This window comes from Coprinopsis cinerea (assembly GCF_000182895.1).
Source record: "Coprinopsis cinerea okayama7#130 chromosome 3 map unlocalized cont3.3, whole genome shotgun sequence".
Taxonomy (NCBI): domain Eukaryota; kingdom Fungi; phylum Basidiomycota; class Agaricomycetes; order Agaricales; family Psathyrellaceae; genus Coprinopsis; species Coprinopsis cinerea.
Window position 1 is genome coordinate 1,820,245 of NW_003307542.1, and position 18,480 is coordinate 1,838,724.

Genomic DNA, 18,480 nt, shown 5'->3' on the forward strand with positions numbered 1-18,480 from the left:
CGAGGATGGATGACAAGGCCGGTGGAGACTAAACGGGATAGATATGCCTCGTGCGCGGGACGTGGGGTGCTGCCATGGTATGACGTTGGTGTATGATGAGAAGAATGATCGCTGCTAGAGTTACTTGAGTGCTGTCTGTTGCTATCTTGATTTGTACTACGAGTTAGGTATTGCGGTGAGGCTCTGGAAGAGGGTTTCAGGCGGGATCGGTCTGGGGAGCTCCAGAATTTTAGGGGAGGTGATCTGGATGATTTTGTATGTTGTATTATTGTTTGTGCTTGCCAAGTCGTTTGAGGAAACATTAGCGGAATTGCCTTGATGAAGTTGTCGGAGTCAACCGAGCAACTCTCCTAACAACAATCAGGTCAAAATCAGGTCGCGAAACTACAAAGGGCCGTCAGTCAATCCAACTTTCTCAGCCTCCAGGTCTCTGTCCCTTCCTTCTTCTCTTCTTTCTTTTCATTCTATTTTCTTCTATAGAGACAGAGTCTCTCTTTCCCTTTCTTTCGCTTTTTCCATTCATTTCGGCCACCGTTTTTTACATTCGATTTTCAGAACAGCGTCCGGAACGCCCAGCGGGTTTCAAGAGCTTCAAGCTAAACCATCACCTAGAACGACATGTCTCTTAAGGCCGAACTCGAAACATGGGCTGCTGCTCTCAAGGCTTACGATGATCAGGACTTTGACAAGGCCTTGCAGTTGTTCTCTGTGCGTCTGCCCTTCCCTGTCCACCTCGCGCCGGCTATTAATATCCAACAAACAGGAAATTGCGGACAACTCCAAAATCCATACGAACATAGGACTCATTTACGCTACCCTGGGTGAACATGAAGAGGCCGTCAAGCACTTTATCGAGGCAACGGGTATGGATCAGTATTTGGCCGTGGCGTATGTGACAGCACCCTTCCCTTCATCGTACACACCATTAACTCCTCCCAAGTTACTTCCAATGCGGTGTCTCAAACTTCCTTCTGCAACGTTACGAACTCGCCCTCAAGGACTTTGAAGAGGCTCTCCTCCACCTCAGGCAGAACCAGACGATGTGCGTTGACCATTGCCTACCGTAGGAACGTGTCCATTGACGACGGTCTCAACAGTAACTATGAGCAATTGGGTCTACAATTCAAGTTGTACTCGGCAGAAGTCTTGTTCAACATGGGCCTGTCACTCATCTTCATGGGACAAATCGAGATGGGGCTTCAAAACTTTGAGGCTGCACGGCGGGAAAAGGCGACCGAAGACCACAACGTTATTGATGAGGCGATTAGGGATCAGGGGAGAGGCTATACTGTGTTCAGCATTGTGAGTTGCGCTCGGATCACTAGTGTAACCAAGTTTTGCTCATCCCCCCTTGAAGCCTGTCGGCGTTCTATACCGACCATCAGAGAAGAAACTCAAGAATGCTGTCCAGAAGGATTATATGGGCAAAGCGGTATGTCCACTATATCGTTCGTAATGCTCAAGATTTTGCTGACTCGACTGCCAGAAATTGGTTGCATCGAGCGACCCTGACGACAAGATCACAACCTTTGTAGGCTCCGCACGTTTGAAGATGGGAATATCCCCTGCAGGCATCTATATTGATAGGCCTGATATCGATACCCCTGCTGGTGCCGCAGTGTCCCGGAGCGCAACAGTTCCGGCATCATCTTACCCTGCTTCCAGTGCGTATGCGAATATCACTTTACTTGTCTCATAGTCGCTGATGAATTTCCGATTATCTTTAGGGCCCGCGGAATCCATCAGGTCTGCAGGCCTCGAACGATCCAAGACGACCATCAACGTTCCTAGCAATGCCCGTGCATTAACATCCCCACAAAGTCTCTCCCCATCGTCCCGTCTCCCTCCCGTTTCTTCCGCTGGTGCTCTCGGTAGAAGTAACACTCAGATCACACCTGGGCGACCGTCGCCAAGTGCCGGCATGGGTGGACCCTCTCGCGGTATGAGCGTGAGGAGGGCTGCTAGCCCCAGTTCTGGAGGCGCCGTTAACCCTCTACGGGTTCCTCCTAAGAGTAAGGCATCCCTCATTCCCCGATCGAATTCATGCTGACATGACGAAAGCAGACCTCCCTGATGTTCCTGCCCCAGAACGAATCACGGAATTCTATGACGACTACCTTGATTCCTACGAAGACCAGCCACCTGTACCCCAGCTTTCTGCCCCACCGACAGCGGACCGTGTTGCTACATGGGCCCGCCAAACCCCCGCATATCCTGCTGGCGTTGCTCGATCCACCTCGCGAAGTGCCCCCAATAGTCAATATGCTCCTAGTTCCTATGGCGGCGGCTCGATGAGGAGGAAACCGACGCGACGAGCGACCTCAAGGCAACAGAATAGGATTGGAAGCACTTATGAAGAAGAGGAAGAAGGGTATGGGAGCGGAGACTATGACGATGGACCATTTGAGATGAATTTGATTCGCGTCAAAGTCAGTACTCCTCAATTTCTGGTCAATACGAACGCCTCTTGACGACATTTATTCCAGTTGCACTATCAAGACGAAACTCGAGGAATGACTTTGGCACCCGATCTCACATTCAACGAGTTCATTGTCAAGATCACCGCCAAATTCAACAAATCGTTCAGTGGACTCGGACTCAAGTTCAAGGACGAGGACGGTGGCAAGGTTACCCTGCGAGACGAATCTGACTATGAGCTCGCCATTGAAACAGCTCGTGAGAATGCCAAAGGAAGAGCTGAAGGCAAACTCGAGATTTGGTGCACTGACATCTAATGGTTTATGTTGCATTTACCTCCACTACTTTCGTTCATGGCTCTGTTAACATGTTCATGGTTTATATCATACCCTTTTGCTTCTTCTAGCTCTAGTCTCTATGTATGTATCTTACTATCCCCACTATCCTTTCGTCGCTTGTGTTTTGGTTTTCCCTTAGATTCGTCGTTCCACCACGCTCATTTCCTCTCACTGGTGATTTTCCATCATAATTTGCTGCTACCCGCTTTCCGGATGGTGTTCATGTTCATAGTTTTCGGGAACTCAATTCGTGTGTAAAACTCTTTGCATAGTACGGTGTACAATATAAGCGAAAACTGGGAGAAAAGCTCGTAGTGTTGAGGGCTGTCCATTCGAGGAAGGCGAATCAAGTAACTGTACAAATTGCCTCCGAGGGGTTTTGATCAAAACGTCCGCGGGTCTGTGTTGCAGTAAAACCACGACCCTGTTCTAGAGGCTGCTGTCGCTCCAAGCCCTGTCCCTGTAGCTCTGCCTCGACTCCAACATGGGTTTGAGTGGAAGGAAAGTCAAACAAAGAATCGGCAACGATCCCAGGAACTTGTCTTGGGCTGATGGTACGCCCCGCCAAACAATTTTATCTTTTCCTGTCCTCATATACTCTACGCACCTTGTCCACAATTCCAACGTGCCTTTACTTTGCGAAACGATACTGCAGATGCTGCGCGATTCGGATCCAATTACCTCTCCAGATTCGGGTGGGATGCATCCAAAGGGCTTGGAGCAGAAGGCGAAGGCCGGACCTCTCACCTCAAAGTAGCCCAAAAGCTAGATATGCTGGGTATCGGAGCTGCTCATCAAAAAGATCCCAATGGGATTGCGTGGAAGCAGAATAGGGATTTCGAGAATTTGTTGAAGAGGTTGAATGCGGCTGGTGGGGAGGGTGGTGCAGAGGTTGAGGTCAAGACAGAGGTTAGTGGGTTTGTGAGCTCGACGAAGGAAGTTCAGGTTGAGGTGAAGAAAGAGGAGAAAGAGAAGGAGGACGAAATGGATGTCGATGAAAAGAAGGAGAGGAAGAAGGAGAAGAAAGAAAAGAAGGACAAGGAGAAAAAGAAGGACAAGGACAAGGAGGGAAAGAGGAAACGGTCTGAAGTCGACGGCGACGAAGAATCTGGTTCCCAGAAAAAGATGAAAACTGAGGAAGCAAGTCCTACACCTCAGTCCTCAGACTCTACACCCTCTGAACAGCCCAAAAAGGCGTTTGTACCGCGACATCGAGCGTAAGTGTTGCTTTGTCTCAGTGGTATTCCAATTCCTAAATGTTCTTTTACAGTCACCGAGCACGCGCCATTGCAGCTAAATCCATCTCCATGAAATCTTCCACTCACATCTCGGAAATTCTGGGCATTGCTCCAGAATCCTCTACCACCTCTGCCGCAGCTTCAGGCTCCATCTCACCCGCACCTCCGGACCAAGGAAAACTCACCGTCATCTCCGAGGACGTTCCCGAACTCGAAAAAATCACCACATCTACAAAGAGTGTGGCTGATTACTTCAAGGAACGGTTACTTGCCAAGGCCAATGCGAAAGCCCAGTCGTCCGGGTCGAGTGCTTCCACTCCTCAACCCAGTGCGACCAAGGATGAGGAGATGGACGAGGCGGAGGAGAAACCTAGAGGTGGACTAGGTTTTGCGAGGGTGCAGTGGGAGAGCCAGGAATCGACCAGTGTACAGAGTGATACCCTTCGGATGGGACTTTCCAAGTTTTCATCGTTGATGTCTTCGACATTCCTTTCCAGCACTTTCTCATCGTCCACATCGGAATCGACATCGCCTGCGACTGAGGAGAAGAAAGAAACGGGAGAGGAGGATGAGAAAGAGACGGAGGAACAGAGAAAAGAGCGCAAGAGGCTGAAGAAAGAGGAGAAGGCGAGGAAGAAGGCTGAAAAGGAAAAGCGGAAAGCTGCCAAGGCAGAAGCTGCTACCTCGGAAGCAAAGGGCGGGGACGCTGAAGACGCAGGGAAAGAGAGAGAGAAAGAGTCGAAGAAAAAGAAGAAAAGCAAAAAAGAGAAAAAGACATAGTATGCATTACGGTGATCCATGTCCATTCATTGTGTAGATGGCTGATTATGGTGCTCTAGTGATTAGATTACCTTGTGTAGAATACCAGACCGATATCCAATCTCTGTACCTTCCGCCGTCTACCATCGACCCTTTTCATCTACCCAAGTGCAGGCTTGGCTTCGAGCTCTGTTCTGAAACGATTCAACGCAGAAAAGACCTCTGGAATAACATCCTTGTCAATATCTTTTCCCCACAAGATATCCAAATGTTCATATGTTCTCAGCCTCTTCTCGATCGTATGCCTTGGCAACTGGGCAAGCATAGTATCAATGTCGACCAAGCTGTCGGAATCGCCCCAGAGTAGGACAATTGGCGTTGCAATGTTTCGCGTTGGGAACCGTGCCGGTCTGTACGAGCTAACACTCGTTTTCACGACAGGAGAGAGTACATCGTCATCATACATCTGGAACGCAGCGTTCCTCATGATCTGGAACCAGTGCACCACGGATTTGACAGAGGCAAACGAGTACAGGTGGGCGTAGGCTGCGATCTTTTGGTGTGGTGAGATGTTGTGCCCATGCCAGTTGAAGAGCCAAACGAGAGACCAGTCGATGAATTGCGTGAAGATGGGCGGGTACAGGATGGACTGCCACATCGTCGCCGAAGACAGGATAGATTTCCTGCCAAAGATCAGAAAGAGGAGCGTCGGACTGGATGACAACGGATTAGTCGGATTCGCATGTGAAGGAAACTATAGGAACGTACGATGATTTCATGAGGCTGTCTACGAGTGAAGCGGAGAGACCTGCTGGGCTCATGGCAGGCGCCAGGGCGATGAAGACGTTGACCCTCTCGTTGAGCTGTGGGTGGATACTGAGCGCAGCGAATGCCTGCGCTGTACCCTGACTGAACCCGACGTAGCTCAATTTTGGGACTTTGGTGACTTCGAGAATGTGGTTTATGGAATCCGGAATATCGTGCCATGCAAAATCGTCGATGCTATTTTTAACGCAGTGACCATGAGTGGGGTGTGCGATTGGAAATGACGTGACAAGTCGCGTACCTGAAGTCCCAGAATTTAGCGCTGTTGGGACCATGGTGTATAGACTTCTTGGAGTACTTGTTTCCTCTATTTAATTGTTCAGTAAAGAAACTCGCTAACTCGAGCGACGTCTAACGCACCGATTATTACCCAGCCAGACATCATACCCTTGCTCCACCAATGCAAAAGCCAAACACCTTTCCGGTTCCGTGAGGCAGACCCATACTTCGCTATTCATCAACAACCCATGATGGAGGTAGACCACAGGTTTGCCTGTACTTGTCCCAGGGTGGTCATTGGGCTCCCCGCGTTTGCAAGGCAGCCGATGCAATCCCAGCAAGTATCCGTCCTTGGTCAATACGACATGCTCCTCGTGGGTGTAGCCGTGGATCGCACAGAGCTCTTCGAAATCTCGTGCATTCAATACTGCAGTAGCCGAAGCCTTTTCTGGTGTCTTCGTCCCAGTCGATCCGCTAAGCTTGTGGAATATCTCCCTCGAACGTTTGTAGAACCAATTTATCACGGGTTTGGGGAGGAAGAGGATGATGATGTGGAGGAGAGATTCGATAGCGAGAGCGGTGAAGCCACCTATTAGAGCAACATAGTCTCTGAGGCCTATACGACCGATTAGCGGTATCCTAGCCATAAGTTGGGTGAGATGGTGGAAGTTGGGTTCAAAGTCGTAACGATGCTTCCGTTCCGAGCGAGTGGAGGCTACACACAGGGGCGCCCATCAGTGGCTGTGTGCGTCAGCCATCAAGCTTGTGATTTCAGCGAGCGCTCGTTGTCGTTGACGATGATACTCCTGCGCGCTACCAAGAAAGCTCTGGTTGTGTCTGCTCTCTGGGTCGTCGGACTGTTGTACTACGACGTTTGGAACGTGTCTGAACGCCATCTCTCAGAAGCACAAGCCCTTCGTGCTCATTTTGATCTGGCCATCGACAACGCTCTTCACGGTCTACTTGGCAAAGCCCCTCCAAAGCACACCTACGCCAAAGGGGAATTCGCAGGGCAAGGAGAAGACGCAAAGTCTCTTTGTATCTACCTCGCGGGAAAACGGATCTTACTTGTAGGACCCGAAACGACATACCACCTTCATGATCTCTGGCTCAGATCCATGGAGCAATATCAGGACCATGCGCTGTATTGTCCAGGCGCACAATATTGTGCGTTTCATCACATCTGTAACTTCAAGGCCAACGCTTCGGCTGCCGGCTCATATGACGGTCGAAAACTCAAACTACCCAGCAACAAGGAACTCCGGGAAACCAACTCTGCACTCGTTCAGTATTCCCTCTCATCGGCCTTGTCGGCCGTCAACGACAAACATGACCCTGTCTATATTCGCCCCAACGTCGACCCTGCCACAGGAGTCCGCGTTCATAGCTATTACTGGCTCAGGAGGGCACGAAAAGCTCATATCGTGATCTTGAACAGGGGCCCCATCCCGTCACCCGCGCGATCCTATTCCGACTTGTTGTCTCCGAGGGCCATGGCGTCTTTTATCATACCTTCTTTGGGTCCACACTCTTTGGAATATTCGACCTTTCAAGTCGCATTAGAGACAACCTTGTCCAAGTTTCTCCCATCCTTGCTCGACACATTGGAAGCAATCGGCCAGGACGCAGAAATCAGGACCAAAATGATCATCTGGCAAGGACACTGGTCTCTTAACACGCAATGCACCAACCGCGACTTGCCGATACACATTCCCCGAGTTCGTGAATTCTGGTCTCCCAGACTTATCAATGTAGACCCGTGGACCTTCTTTCACAACGCGCAAGGTAAGATCCGTGTTAATCTATACTTGTGCCCTGAGGTCGACCTTCTCCATTCAGTCTATATTCACAACCGGATCCTTCCTCCGATCCTCGAACAATACAACATAAGCTTTCTACCTCTGGATATTGATACCAATCGCACTTACCGGCAAGCCAAGGGGAAGCGTAAAATCAAAGACTGTATCAGAGACCGTGACAGGGAGAGCCAACGCGCTAAGGCGTTTTTCAGTAATTTATCGCGTATATTAAAGAACCGTTCATAGTTATCGCCACAATAATAAAGGACGTGTTCTACTTTTTCCTTTTACCAGGGCGTTTGGTCGAGTCGCCATCGCCCTTGGCTACGAATCCGCCCCTTTCCAAAGCTTGCTTCGCGACGTCTGATATCCTCCTCCACCTATCTGACCCAAGTTTCACACCTCCATACCACCGTGAGACCACGACCACCACGTTGTCTGCCCTCGACAGCTCGAGCAGACGAGATAACCGGTCGCCGCTTCCACTCTCTCCGCCATCGTTCTGTCCTACCACCAGCTGCGAACTCGATGGGTCCGTCGTCCGATACGCGTACATGCAATGCGTCGCCTTTTTAAGTGCCGGACGACTCGTCAAGTAATCTAGGAATGCTGGAAATTGCTCTGCGGATGGGAGCTTGGACGCATGTGCCAGGAACACAGATCGTTTGTCGGATACTCGCTCAGAAGCGTAGATTTCAAATGGCCACGTATCGGCGTTGTCTGTTTTGAGGAGGCTCAGCTCTACCAGTTGTCTCTTTCAAAAGTGGGCACAAGAGGAAAGGATATACCAAGTATATCTATCTTCTTGTTCGAATTGGGTGGGCGTACCATTTGGAGCTTTATGGCTGTCGCTTCGCGTGGACATCTCGCGGCAAGGTCTCTGGTGGAGCTTGAAAAGTGGCCGTTCACTAATATAGGGTGGGGGTTCTCGGAGGAACCATGATCGGCTGAGCGCACCAATAGCGGTACGGTGGCAAGATTGCCAGCGTGGACAAAGATAAGTTTGCATATGCGCGGCAGCTTTGAGGCGCTGGGAAGAGAAGGAGTAAGGCAAGTGTTTGTTCTAGATCTGTGTGCCTTTGAACGGAATAATCTAATCTCTCAAAATACCTCTAGCTGCCGTTTGCCGAGAGCTTCCCCTGCGTCTTCCAGATAGCTTCTCTCCCAATTTTGTTGCGCGTGTTTTCCCAAAATTGTCGAGCTCAAGGCTTCAGCTCGCCAACAAATCTATTGAGAGACCGGTTACCATATGTGCCATGGTCGAATGCGAACAGGTCACCGCCATGGAGGGTTCTGGGAATGGAGATCTCTGTGCATTGAGAACCATCGTGAGATTAGACTGGTTCAATCACTGGATGGCAAGCAACTAGCGAAGATGGTTTGCGGACACAACCTTGCGGTGAGTTGTACCTGCTGACTGTGCGCTGGGTAAATGGCTTACTTCTCGTTTTCCGTCTATCGATAAGGAGCTTGGGTTACTCTGCCTTTCGGCTGATTCCTATTGGAATGGAATGGGTCACACGTTGAAGCGGTTGGCTTCTGGAGGACTATGACTTATATATGCAAGGATTGTCCAGTACCAGCCGTGGTTAAAGATAGCCATTGGGCCTGCTACACTCTTCGATACGACCTCCACAACCCATCCTATTCGAACATGCGTGCGTGGGCAACGTGAAGCAGCTCTCTATGACCACTCATCTCGTCAACAGGTCTGATAATACGTGAAAACCCCAGCGCAGTCGGGGATTATATTGCCAACTACATCTGCAAACGGTGAGGATAGAGCCAATCCCAGTCTTCGTCAAGGTCTTATATCACCATTCAGGATCAATGACTTTGGCCCGACTCCTGAGCGACCCTTTGTCTTGGGACTTCCAACGGGCTCTTCACCTGTGCTGACTTACAGGTCGCTCATTCGTCTCGTGAAGGAGGGGAAGCTTTCGTCAGTCCGTTAGAGTTTATTCGTCCAGCTGTTCCTCATCGACCAGTGCAGCTTCCAAAATGTGGTCACATTCAACATGGATGAATACGTAGGCCTCCCTCGAGATCATCCCGAGTCGTACCACAGTTTCATGTTTAGAGAATTGTTCAGTCAAAGTAGGCTATCGGTTTTACCCGTCCCCAAACTACTCATCATTCTAAACTTCTAACAGTTGACATCCCTCCGCACAACGTCAACATGCTAAATGGGAACGCCGAGGACCTCATCGCGGAATGCAACCGATACGAACAGCGTATCAAAGATTACGGAGGCGTCGACCTCTTTTTCGCTGGAGTCGGTGAAGACGGACACATCGCCTTCAATGTGAGCTCCATTGGCTTTACGCATGCTGGCAGAGAGCTTACTCCTCGTGGTTGTAGGAACCCGGTTAGTTTCCCGTGGCGTGACTGGTCTGGCATATACTGATTTATCGTGGTCAGGTTCTTCCCTGTCGTCTCGAACACGTATCAAAACCCTCGCATACGGTACCATCCTCGCCAATGCTCGTTTCTTCAACGACGACATCGCCGCTGTCCCACACATGGCCTTGACAGTCGGTGTTAAAACCGTACTTGAAAGTCGGGAGGTGGTCGTGATTGGGACTGGACAACGCAAAGCCCTTGCAATCGCCAAAGCTATCGGTGGGTACCCACCTTTTTTCGAATGCGAAGACTTGGGCCTGATTGATGATCCAAATGCAGAGGACGGTGTGAATCATCTTGTGAGTGGTGACCGCTCATTTTGAAAGTGGAAAGAAGATTGACACCCTTCACAAGTGGACTCTGTCCGCGCTTCAGAATCACCCCTGGGCTCTGATGGTCGTCGATGAGGATGCCACACTTGGTGCGCACAGTTTCAGTCTGACAGATCACAACTTATTCTTATTGCCGGTGTGCCCGATTTCCAGAATTACACGTCAAGACCGTCAGGTACTTCAAATCCATCGAACGCGTTCAAGAAGAGGTGGAGAGGTCCCAAATGGAGTTGAGGAAGAGGAATGTGAACGGATTGGTTGCCAATGGCACGGTTAACGGGATCGAATTGGATGGAGGGGCACAGGCTGCACAGCTGACTGCAGTCGCCGTGAATTAGTTGCTAGTCTGGACCCCAGTGGAATGTACATCGCAAACTCGGTACTGAAATCACATGGAGGAGGATTCGATCATGTCGGTGCAGACAAATAAATCCTTCTTAGCTCAGTTGGTAGAGCGCGTCACTAGTAATGACGAGGTCAGTCGTTCGAGTCGGCTAGAAGGAAGTATCAATTCTTTTTTGCGACGAGTTCTTTGGCCTAGCTTTTTCCAGTTAGTCTTGCCCTAGGCCCCTTGCATAGGGTGATTGTCCGGGTTTGCCACTAGCCCTTCTTATAGCATGCGAGAACACTTCAAGAGAAGGCTGTGATATAGACTCTCGTCTTTTTGAGGCACCAGAAATATTTGCACAACAAGTTAGGCAAGGGGAGTTCTTGGCCAGTTCCATGAGATCGCCAAAGGGCGAGTGATGCTGGTTCGTGAAGTCAGTGGTGGTGCTTAGTCGAGCCAGCTAAAACAATAAAAAAATCGAAGCTGATATTCAGGCGCTACCAGGGTTCGAACCTGGGTTTCGGGAAGATTTAAAGGCAGACGCGCCTCTTCAAAATCCCGAGTGATAACCACTACACTATAGCGCCTTGAATATATCGCATGCTGGTCTCCACTTCATCGCCCGGCTTGTACGGAGTTCACGGAAAAAATAAAATGCTGCAAATATCTACCTGCACTTGACTTGCACAGTGTCCCAGATACACACATGTTACGACGCAGACTTCCGCCTCTCCATCCATTCCCGAAGAACCTCCTTTTCAACCCTGACACCATGGGTGGCGGCCAAGTGCCGCCTGAGATCGTACAGCCTTGAGAAAATGTGCGCACACGGTTTGATGTCGCCAGTGTTGGGTATCCGGTATTGCACAAGGCCTTCGAGATCAGGGAAAGGACAAGTCGCTGCTTTGCCTTGGGAGACTTTGAGCTGGGCTTGGGTCGAGTAGGTTTTGCCGGTAATAAGTTCGATATGATTTGGCTTCTCATCGTCTGAGGTTGTACTTTCTGAATCTCCCTCCTCGTCCGAACTATTTTGAGAATGGGATTTTGCGGTGTGGCGCTGGAGAAGGTGTTTGTACCCAAAGGCTTTGTCGCAGTCTGGACATACGAAATCGCGTTTCCCGAGGTGCGTGACGTTTTTGTGGATCGTCATCGCTTTTTTCTGTTTCACAGGAAGATGGTTGTTAGTTGGCGGGGACATTAGTGGGCAGGATAACCTACAGATTTGAAGTCTTTGGTGCACCCGTCGAAATCACACTTCCAGTCTCGCCCTATTTCACCACCACGCCTCCGCTTCTTGGGAGGTCCAAGATCCTCTTCTGCGTCAGAATCAACATGTCCACGAATCTGCGCTTCCAATTCCCGCTCTTCGTGCAGCTTGAGATGAGCTCTCAAGCCTTTTTGGGAGGCGAACGTTCGGCCACTACAAGAATCATGGTGACATGTGGGTGGATGGGCAGTGCGGATGTGATTTTGTAGAGCAGTCCAGTTTGGAAAAAAGTTCGGTGTTTCTTCCGATTTGGCGAGACAATCGGCGTGAACACATGTATATCTGTGAGCTGCGTGCGAGGGTCAATGCACAGAAACTACAAAAGTGGAGTGCAACGCACGATCGTGGGTCTTTTTATGAGCTCTTAGATGTTGATTGGTGCTAAATGACTTGGTGCATCCTTCGTGGTCGCAGATATAGGGTTTGGTCCCGGGCGGGGAGTGGAATTCCGCGATATGAGCCCGCAGTTGGTGGTGTTTTGAAAATGCCTCGCAACAATCCTCTTTTGTACACTGAGAAAATAGTTGAGATAGGGTAAAGGACGCAAAGAGATATCACCTACAAGGAATGGCTTAGCACCATTGTGCCAGTCCTGGTGGACTTTGAGGTGCTGAGTAGTCCAGAACCGTTTACCGCAGCCTTTGACATCACATGCGAGGGGTCGAGATGCCTCGGGTTGATGTGTTCTAGTGTGTGCCTGCAGATGGGATTCTCTAAAGTAGGATTTTTGGCAAGTGTCGCAGACGAAGGGTCTCTGGAGGGACATCAGGGTGGATTTTCGTGAAGGGGCAGGGAACGCACCTCTCCTGTGTGCGTCCTCTCGTGTTTCGCCAGTCTAGAAGGCTTTGTATAAGCCTTGCTGCACCCAGCGTAGGTACACTGATAGCGCTTTTTGGTGCCAGTCGTGAGCTTGCCGTTGATCAGGACCGGTTTGGCGGTGTTCTTGACGATCTCTGGTTCAAAGTCGGAGTGCTCAGAGCACGATACTTCTGATGCACTCCCGACCAGTCTCAGGGTTCCGACATGAGATCCTGGGCTCTTGCGCTTCCCAAGCACGGTCAGCGTCGTTACTTGGGTCGCCATCGTGGTGGTGGTGCAGAAACAACGAAATCTGTGCCGTTTCGGCCGGCGGTGGCTGTGCGGGCCGGTGTGCAACGCGCGCTTGTTTACGCGATCACGCGGTGGGCGTGTGATTGTTATTGACGCGTCTGTTGGCTGAGATCGAATGCGCGGGAAATTGCCGTGACATTCAACGGCGAGTCGGACTCGGGCGTGGCTACAGACGACGCCTAGCTCTCGCTTATTTCCCAATGGCGACACCACAGCAGCAGTACAGATCGCTGCCCCTGCGAATCCTCTACACAATAAACAGCTCGCCCCAATACATCCTTGCCCGTTCGCACACCGCCTATCCCGTCGACCTCATCCCCAGCCCCAACGACCCCCGCAGCGACGCACAGACCTCCATATCGCACGCCTACGCGTCAACAGCCCTCAAGCACTGTCTCCATACAATATGCAGGTCCAGTCCAGAGCTCGTCCAGGACAGCTCAAGAGACTTTTCTGTCTACGTACTGGACCCACTGGAATCGAATTCTGCTCCAGCGCCAGTCCAAATCTCCAACTCAAGCTCGAAATCAGCAGATGTACCTTCAGGGACTGTCCGGGGAGTTGCAGTTGGATTTGGGCTGATGTCCTGGGCGTTGCGGGCAGACGATGATTCGGTTAAAGCTGTGGGGACAATTGTTCGAACGAGCGGCTCAGAGTCACTGGAGGTTGTCTTTGCTCTACGCGAAGTATGTCCGTTTTTTTGGGAACGTCGACCGACATTAACTCTCGACAGACGATAACACAATCTCTACCATCATGGAGTGCTCCTTCAGCACACAACTCGCAGTACGCAGACATGAACCGCACCTCGTCCCATATTGTGCGTCTTGGCGTTTTGTCATTAAAAGCCAACACTAAACCTTCTTTAGGCCAATTCCTCTATTCGATCATCCTCGAGCGCGACACGGTATTCAACCTCTCAGCCAGTTGCTTCCACCTCGGCTGTTACAGAAACCAAGGTCAAAACTTCGAAACCACGGAGAGCAGCTCCAGTAACGGATTCAGACCAATTCCTGGACGCGCCGCATGTTTACATTGGTCCCCAAAAGAAGAAGGGCCGCCCCAAGAACTCAAAGACTTCGAGTTCAGCTCCATCTAGGAGACAGTCGAACGTAACCCAACCTAAATCCAGCGACGTCATCCGTATCGACTGTGAAAGGGACCAAACTCAACGTATTACCGCCGTCAATCCGACCTCTTCGAACTCATGGCCTTCGTCTTCTCATCCTCCATTACAATCTGAAGTAAAAGTGGAGCCTCAAGACGACGATGCCAAGGTGCTAGAGTTACTGAAAAACATGTCAGGGAGCTCCCCAGAGGATATGGCGCAGAGTTCAGCCATCCTTGCTGCCCTTGGTGCCATCGATTCTAATTCCTCAAATAATGCCGCGAACACTACTTCAAATCCGATGCTGATTGCTGCACTGAGGCAACTACTCGCCTATTATGTGAACCCTGCGGCCTTGATGCCTCCCCCTCCAGCGCCTCAGCCTGTTCAACCTGCTCCCTCAACCACGCCTGCGGTGCCTACCTCAAACGCACCCGACGATGAAATTGTTATCTTGGACAAGGAGAATCTCGACCCATCACTCTTTACCCGTAGGCCACAGCGAGACTTATCTGATAGCAAACTGGGAATTCTCAACGGAGCCACTGGGGAGAGTCAACCCATCCGACCGGCGGCATTGGGCACGCGATCCAATGGTGCTTCTCCCCCACAGCCGGCGCCAAACTTTACCGACCCACTTCCTTCAGCTCCTTCCACGCGGAAGCGTACGCTAAGCGAGTTTATGGACGAACGGGAAAATATGAAGAACAAGGAAAAGGGCAAGTCTCGCGACAAGAAAGAAACTCACCGTGGAGCTTTCTTGCAACCCAAACCACCTGTGGACGTTTACCGCCACTACCGAATGCACGACAGCGCGCTACCCAAATCCGATAATCCCATGTCCTACTATCGACAACCGCTACCCTACTCCTCCCCAGCGAGACCAACAAATGCAGACATCGCGTCCAATGACCCGTACCTTGCGGACAGTGAAACCAAAGGCTCTAACCATGCCCTCAACCGCTCTCCGGCGCGTCCCCAACGCATTGCCCAATCTTCACCCATACGAAACCAAGTACCGCGTAAGAAATACAAAGTGCCAGAGTGGGCCAAAACGACCACCGCTATGCAACCAAGGCTATCCGAAGACGCTCAAAGAGCCATGAAGGAGGCAGAGGAAAAGAAGAAGCGAGATAAATTGGAAAGAAGGAAGCAGCAAGCGAATTTGGAGAAGGCAAGGCGGAGGCAACAACAAGAGGCAGAAGAACAGCACGTCGTTCCGGTTCCCTCTTCGTCTTCGACCGTTGTGCAGCGGATCACATCTACAACGACTTCCACCACTACCATTGCAACCACCACCTCTACAACTGGGACAGGCCACAAGGGCCTTCCTTTCGTCGCCGCTAACATCTCGCCCCTGCGAAACTTATTCTCCAGCCCAGGCCGGCGATCACCCTCTCCTTCACCTGGTACTCGTACTCCGCATATTCCCCAAACTCCCACAAGGCCGAAGGGGAAGGCTACACCTCATGGTTCTGCGTTGCATGCCGAGTCTTTATTCACTCCTCTCAGTAAGACTGGAGGGAGTCTTTTCGGAAGCGTGCTGGGAAGTGCTCGAACTCTCCGTCTCTCTCCTCAGGTCGGTTACGGACCTTCTGGTTCTCCTTTGAACAGGAAGAAACCTCGGACCTCCTCTCCTCACTCTCCCCTCAAACCTAAGGCCCTATTCCGTTCGCCGTCGACAAGTCGATCACCGTCAAAGGACGCGGATGAGCCGATGGACAAGGGGACGGACTTGGATCGAGAACTAGACGAAGCGTTCGAAGATTTGGATTGTCCCTCGAGCTCATTACCTGTCGCTAGCGATGTCGAAACTGACGAGGTGCCGTTCTCGGAGTCGACGGCGGGAGAACCAGAGAACGAATTCAAACCTGATGACGATCAGGAAGAAGATGAAGAAGTAACAATCCATCGCAAGAAAGAAATTTGGGAAGGTCTTCCTCCGTCATCGCCGCTGCCACCCTCAAGTCCGCCTCTGCTATCCGAAAATCCCTCTGACACCAATGACGAGGATATGGACGACTTGCAGCTCCCCGTCGCCACATCCGACATGGAGACGGACTTTGAAGGCGGCTTCTCATCTATGAATGAGGCATTCTCGGAAGACGACACACTTGCAGAAGGCGACTTCTCAGCCTATTTTGCGATGGACAAGGAGGAAAAGCCGCCCATGCTATCTGACGACATATTTGAGCAATTCACCAACATTAACGCTCAATCTGACGGCTCGCAGAGCAGTGAGCAGCTAGTTGCCAATATGACGTTGGAAGGGCTTGACTTGACCTCTTTCTGGCGGGCCTTCAATCCCGTGTTGGAGGGCAATATGCTCACTGACCCAGCTAATGGTGGCGTTGCTAGTAGCAGCTCTGGGGATGATGGCATGGCTGCGTTGTTTAATTTCAACGATATAAACATGAAGGACCTTCAGGCTGGGAGTGGTCTCCCTGTGTTTGATCATGAAGGTATTGCGAAGGATGTCAGCGCCCTGTTCAGCGGATGTGTAGTATAATTATTGTTGTATGTAGTCATGAAGATTCGTTTTCTCGGTTTTGTTGTGTTGTGGGGTCCCTCGTTATCACGGACATTCAGAATTCTTGTTGATACATTTAACGAAGTCATGTTTACATAGATAAGTTAACGCTGTTGTTGTTCACAATTTCCAGGGTTTTCCAACTCGTAATACTGTGTCGTGGGATGGGAAGTTGCTTCCGATGCGCCCTTCAGTGATGCCGCTGTGTACAGCCTCTATCATGAGCCTATTAAAGCCACCTCTGTCCTCTTTTTTTTTACCGCACTGATTTATCCTCGTCACCCCCGCTCGACGCTGGTCGTCGCAAGCCTGGCGCTCAAACAAAGAAAATCTAGGCAGAAAATATCAGTCACGACTTGCTGGTCATGTTCAACGCTGCTACACGGTCGTATTCGATTCTTGCTTTGGTCCTTATCTTGTTCTCTCTTGGCTCGGTTGTTGCTCGTTCGACGAACGGAGAGGGAGGAGTGCTATCACAACGTGGAACCGCTGACGAGGCAACCTTGAAGACCGGAACTACGGGCTATAATTCTCTTGAGAGCTTGTTCAAAGGAAATGAGCGATTCCGGCGAGGGACGAGTAGGAAGCGGGAGGCAGTGGCGAAATTGGTTGAGGAATGTACGTCCCGTTTGTTTCTGTGTACATTCCAGGGACTTACTCTGCGGTGTAAAGCACCTTCGTTCATGTTCCTGGGGTGTACCGACAATAGGTGCGTTGCTTTCCGGAATAGAAATTTGGATTCATTGACTGACATCCCCACAGGTTGACCCCTGCCTCGATCTTCCAAGCCCCCATTGGTTCTATCATCACCCAGAACAACATTGGGAACCAATACTCGAAGAAGGATGTCAGCACGTATGTCTCCAACCGACGCGATGCCACGGGAGGCTTGCTCACCTTTAGTCTAGGGACGCAGCGATTACCTACGCCATCGAAGAGCTCGGAGTCCAGCATATCATCGTTCTAGGACACTATGGTTGCAAGGGCGTTCAAAAAGCCATAGCACCTCCCAAGGAAGATAACTCTGTGTTGAAGTGGATCAAACCTATAGCTGAATTCTACAAAATTTCTCGGAGGTGGGTAATGGAGTCGGTTCATGTCCGAGGAGACTAATAGGCGGTTGGTATAGGCACGATATTGTCAAATTCAGAGATTCTAGGCTGCCTCGGCGAGGATTGCCGAATGGTATCAAGACCGCTCCCGAGTTTGACGATCCTGGATTCAGAGCTGTCGTCGAAGAGAACGTCCGAAGGTCCGTTAAAGCCATGAAGGAGGATTCACTTTTGGCCAAGGTAGCTCTTTCGCGGGTTATAGAGTAAGTTTTAGGCACTCATCGACATGGTTCTGAACAGGCATATCAGCGAAGTGCTACAACACGAGCCAAAAAGACCGAGTTGGATGTCTACGTCCACGGATTCGTGTTCGACGAAGACACCGGGGAGGTGGTGAACCTTAATGTTTCGTTTGGGCCACCTGGAAAGCCTATCCCTCCTGTTCCTTTCACTGCTGTAGCTGCAGCCAAGAATTTCCATCGACAAAAGCATCTTCCTGGAATCAACAAGGGTAAGAGGCTGCGGACTTGATGTATTACCGTAGGACGTAAGACAATTGTATTATGAATCGACCGGGAATTCCGTTCGGAGTGTGTTGTCTATTTCCAAAGTAACATATTGGAAGCCCTTCCAATTAAGAACCGTGAACTTATGAACTCGAGGCGTCGATCCTGACCCGGCAACTAAACGTGTCCGGCCATCAGAGTGCTGGGCAGCGCGCGATGTCGGTTACACCAGCTTCCCTTCCCGTACT

General features: G+C 50.7%; 8 protein-coding genes and 2 non-coding genes across 10 annotated transcripts; 6 read left to right on the forward strand and 4 right to left on the reverse strand.

Moving 5' to 3' along the window:
- Positions 1-432: 432 nt before the first annotated feature.
- CC1G_14188 (NADPH oxidase regulator NoxR) lies at positions 433-3,023 on the forward strand. The gene is made up of 9 exons (XM_002911609.1): positions 433-708; positions 764-888; positions 941-1,042; positions 1,098-1,302; positions 1,358-1,432; positions 1,487-1,664; positions 1,728-2,012; positions 2,065-2,429; positions 2,487-3,023. The coding sequence occupies exons 1-9, from the start codon at positions 619-621 to the stop codon at positions 2,733-2,735; spliced, it is 1,674 nt and encodes a 557-aa protein (XP_002911655.1). The 5' UTR covers positions 433-618; the 3' UTR covers positions 2,736-3,023.
- Positions 3,024-3,212: 189 nt separating this feature from the next.
- CC1G_14189 (hypothetical protein) lies at positions 3,213-4,774 on the forward strand (the record flags this gene model as incomplete). The annotated part of the gene is made up of 2 exons (XM_002911610.1): positions 3,213-3,973; positions 4,027-4,774. Exons 1-2 carry the CDS (start codon positions 3,528-3,530, stop codon positions 4,772-4,774), a joined length of 1,194 nt encoding a protein of 397 aa, XP_002911656.1. The 5' UTR covers positions 3,213-3,527.
- A 139-nt stretch (positions 4,775-4,913) lies between these two features.
- Positions 4,914-6,444, reverse strand: CC1G_02011 (triacylglycerol lipase; the record flags this gene model as incomplete). The annotated part of the gene is made up of 4 exons (XM_001830323.1): positions 4,914-5,466; positions 5,522-5,755; positions 5,820-5,885; positions 5,939-6,444. 4 exons carry the CDS (start codon positions 6,442-6,444, stop codon positions 4,914-4,916), a joined length of 1,359 nt encoding a protein of 452 aa, XP_001830375.1.
- A 912-nt stretch (positions 6,445-7,356) lies between these two features.
- On the reverse strand, positions 7,357-8,461 carry CC1G_14190 (impact family protein; the record flags this gene model as incomplete). Its single annotated transcript, XM_002911611.1, has 4 exons — positions 7,357-7,599; positions 7,726-7,792; positions 7,999-8,164; positions 8,425-8,461. 4 exons carry the CDS (start codon positions 8,459-8,461, stop codon positions 7,357-7,359), a joined length of 513 nt encoding a protein of 170 aa, XP_002911657.1.
- A 684-nt stretch (positions 8,462-9,145) lies between these two features.
- Positions 9,146-10,742, forward strand: CC1G_02013 (glucosamine-6-phosphate isomerase; the record flags this gene model as incomplete). Its single annotated transcript, XM_001830325.2, has 10 exons — positions 9,146-9,254; positions 9,306-9,369; positions 9,422-9,538; positions 9,590-9,693; positions 9,750-9,901; positions 9,958-9,964; positions 10,018-10,218; positions 10,279-10,298; positions 10,354-10,420; positions 10,485-10,742. 10 exons carry the CDS (start codon positions 9,146-9,148, stop codon positions 10,667-10,669), a joined length of 1,026 nt encoding a protein of 341 aa, XP_001830377.2. The 3' UTR covers positions 10,670-10,742.
- Positions 10,743-10,762: 20 nt separating this feature from the next.
- Positions 10,763-10,835, forward strand: CC1G_20057. The gene has a single exon. It is a non-coding gene; the product is annotated as a tRNA-Thr (tRNA).
- A 316-nt stretch (positions 10,836-11,151) lies between these two features.
- CC1G_20058 lies at positions 11,152-11,246 on the reverse strand. The gene has a single exon. It is a non-coding gene; the product is annotated as a tRNA-Gln (tRNA).
- A 122-nt stretch (positions 11,247-11,368) lies between these two features.
- Positions 11,369-13,009, reverse strand: CC1G_02014 (transcription factor iiia; the record flags this gene model as incomplete). The annotated part of the gene is made up of 5 exons (XM_001830326.1): positions 11,369-11,818; positions 11,878-12,215; positions 12,267-12,438; positions 12,489-12,680; positions 12,728-13,009. 5 exons carry the CDS (start codon positions 13,007-13,009, stop codon positions 11,369-11,371), a joined length of 1,434 nt encoding a protein of 477 aa, XP_001830378.1.
- Positions 13,010-13,236: 227 nt separating this feature from the next.
- On the forward strand, positions 13,237-16,653 carry CC1G_02015 (hypothetical protein; the record flags this gene model as incomplete). Its single annotated transcript, XM_001830327.1, has 3 exons — positions 13,237-13,722; positions 13,770-13,856; positions 13,906-16,653. The coding sequence occupies 3 exons, from the start codon at positions 13,237-13,239 to the stop codon at positions 16,651-16,653; spliced, it is 3,321 nt and encodes a 1,106-aa protein (XP_001830379.1).
- Positions 16,654-17,039: 386 nt separating this feature from the next.
- On the forward strand, positions 17,040-18,308 carry CC1G_14191 (hypothetical protein; the record flags this gene model as incomplete). The annotated part of the gene is made up of 6 exons (XM_002911612.1): positions 17,040-17,292; positions 17,347-17,383; positions 17,437-17,529; positions 17,583-17,750; positions 17,804-17,966; positions 18,027-18,308. 6 exons carry the CDS (start codon positions 17,040-17,042, stop codon positions 18,255-18,257), a joined length of 945 nt encoding a protein of 314 aa, XP_002911658.1. The 3' UTR covers positions 18,258-18,308.
- Between the last annotated feature and the right edge of the window lie 172 nt (positions 18,309-18,480).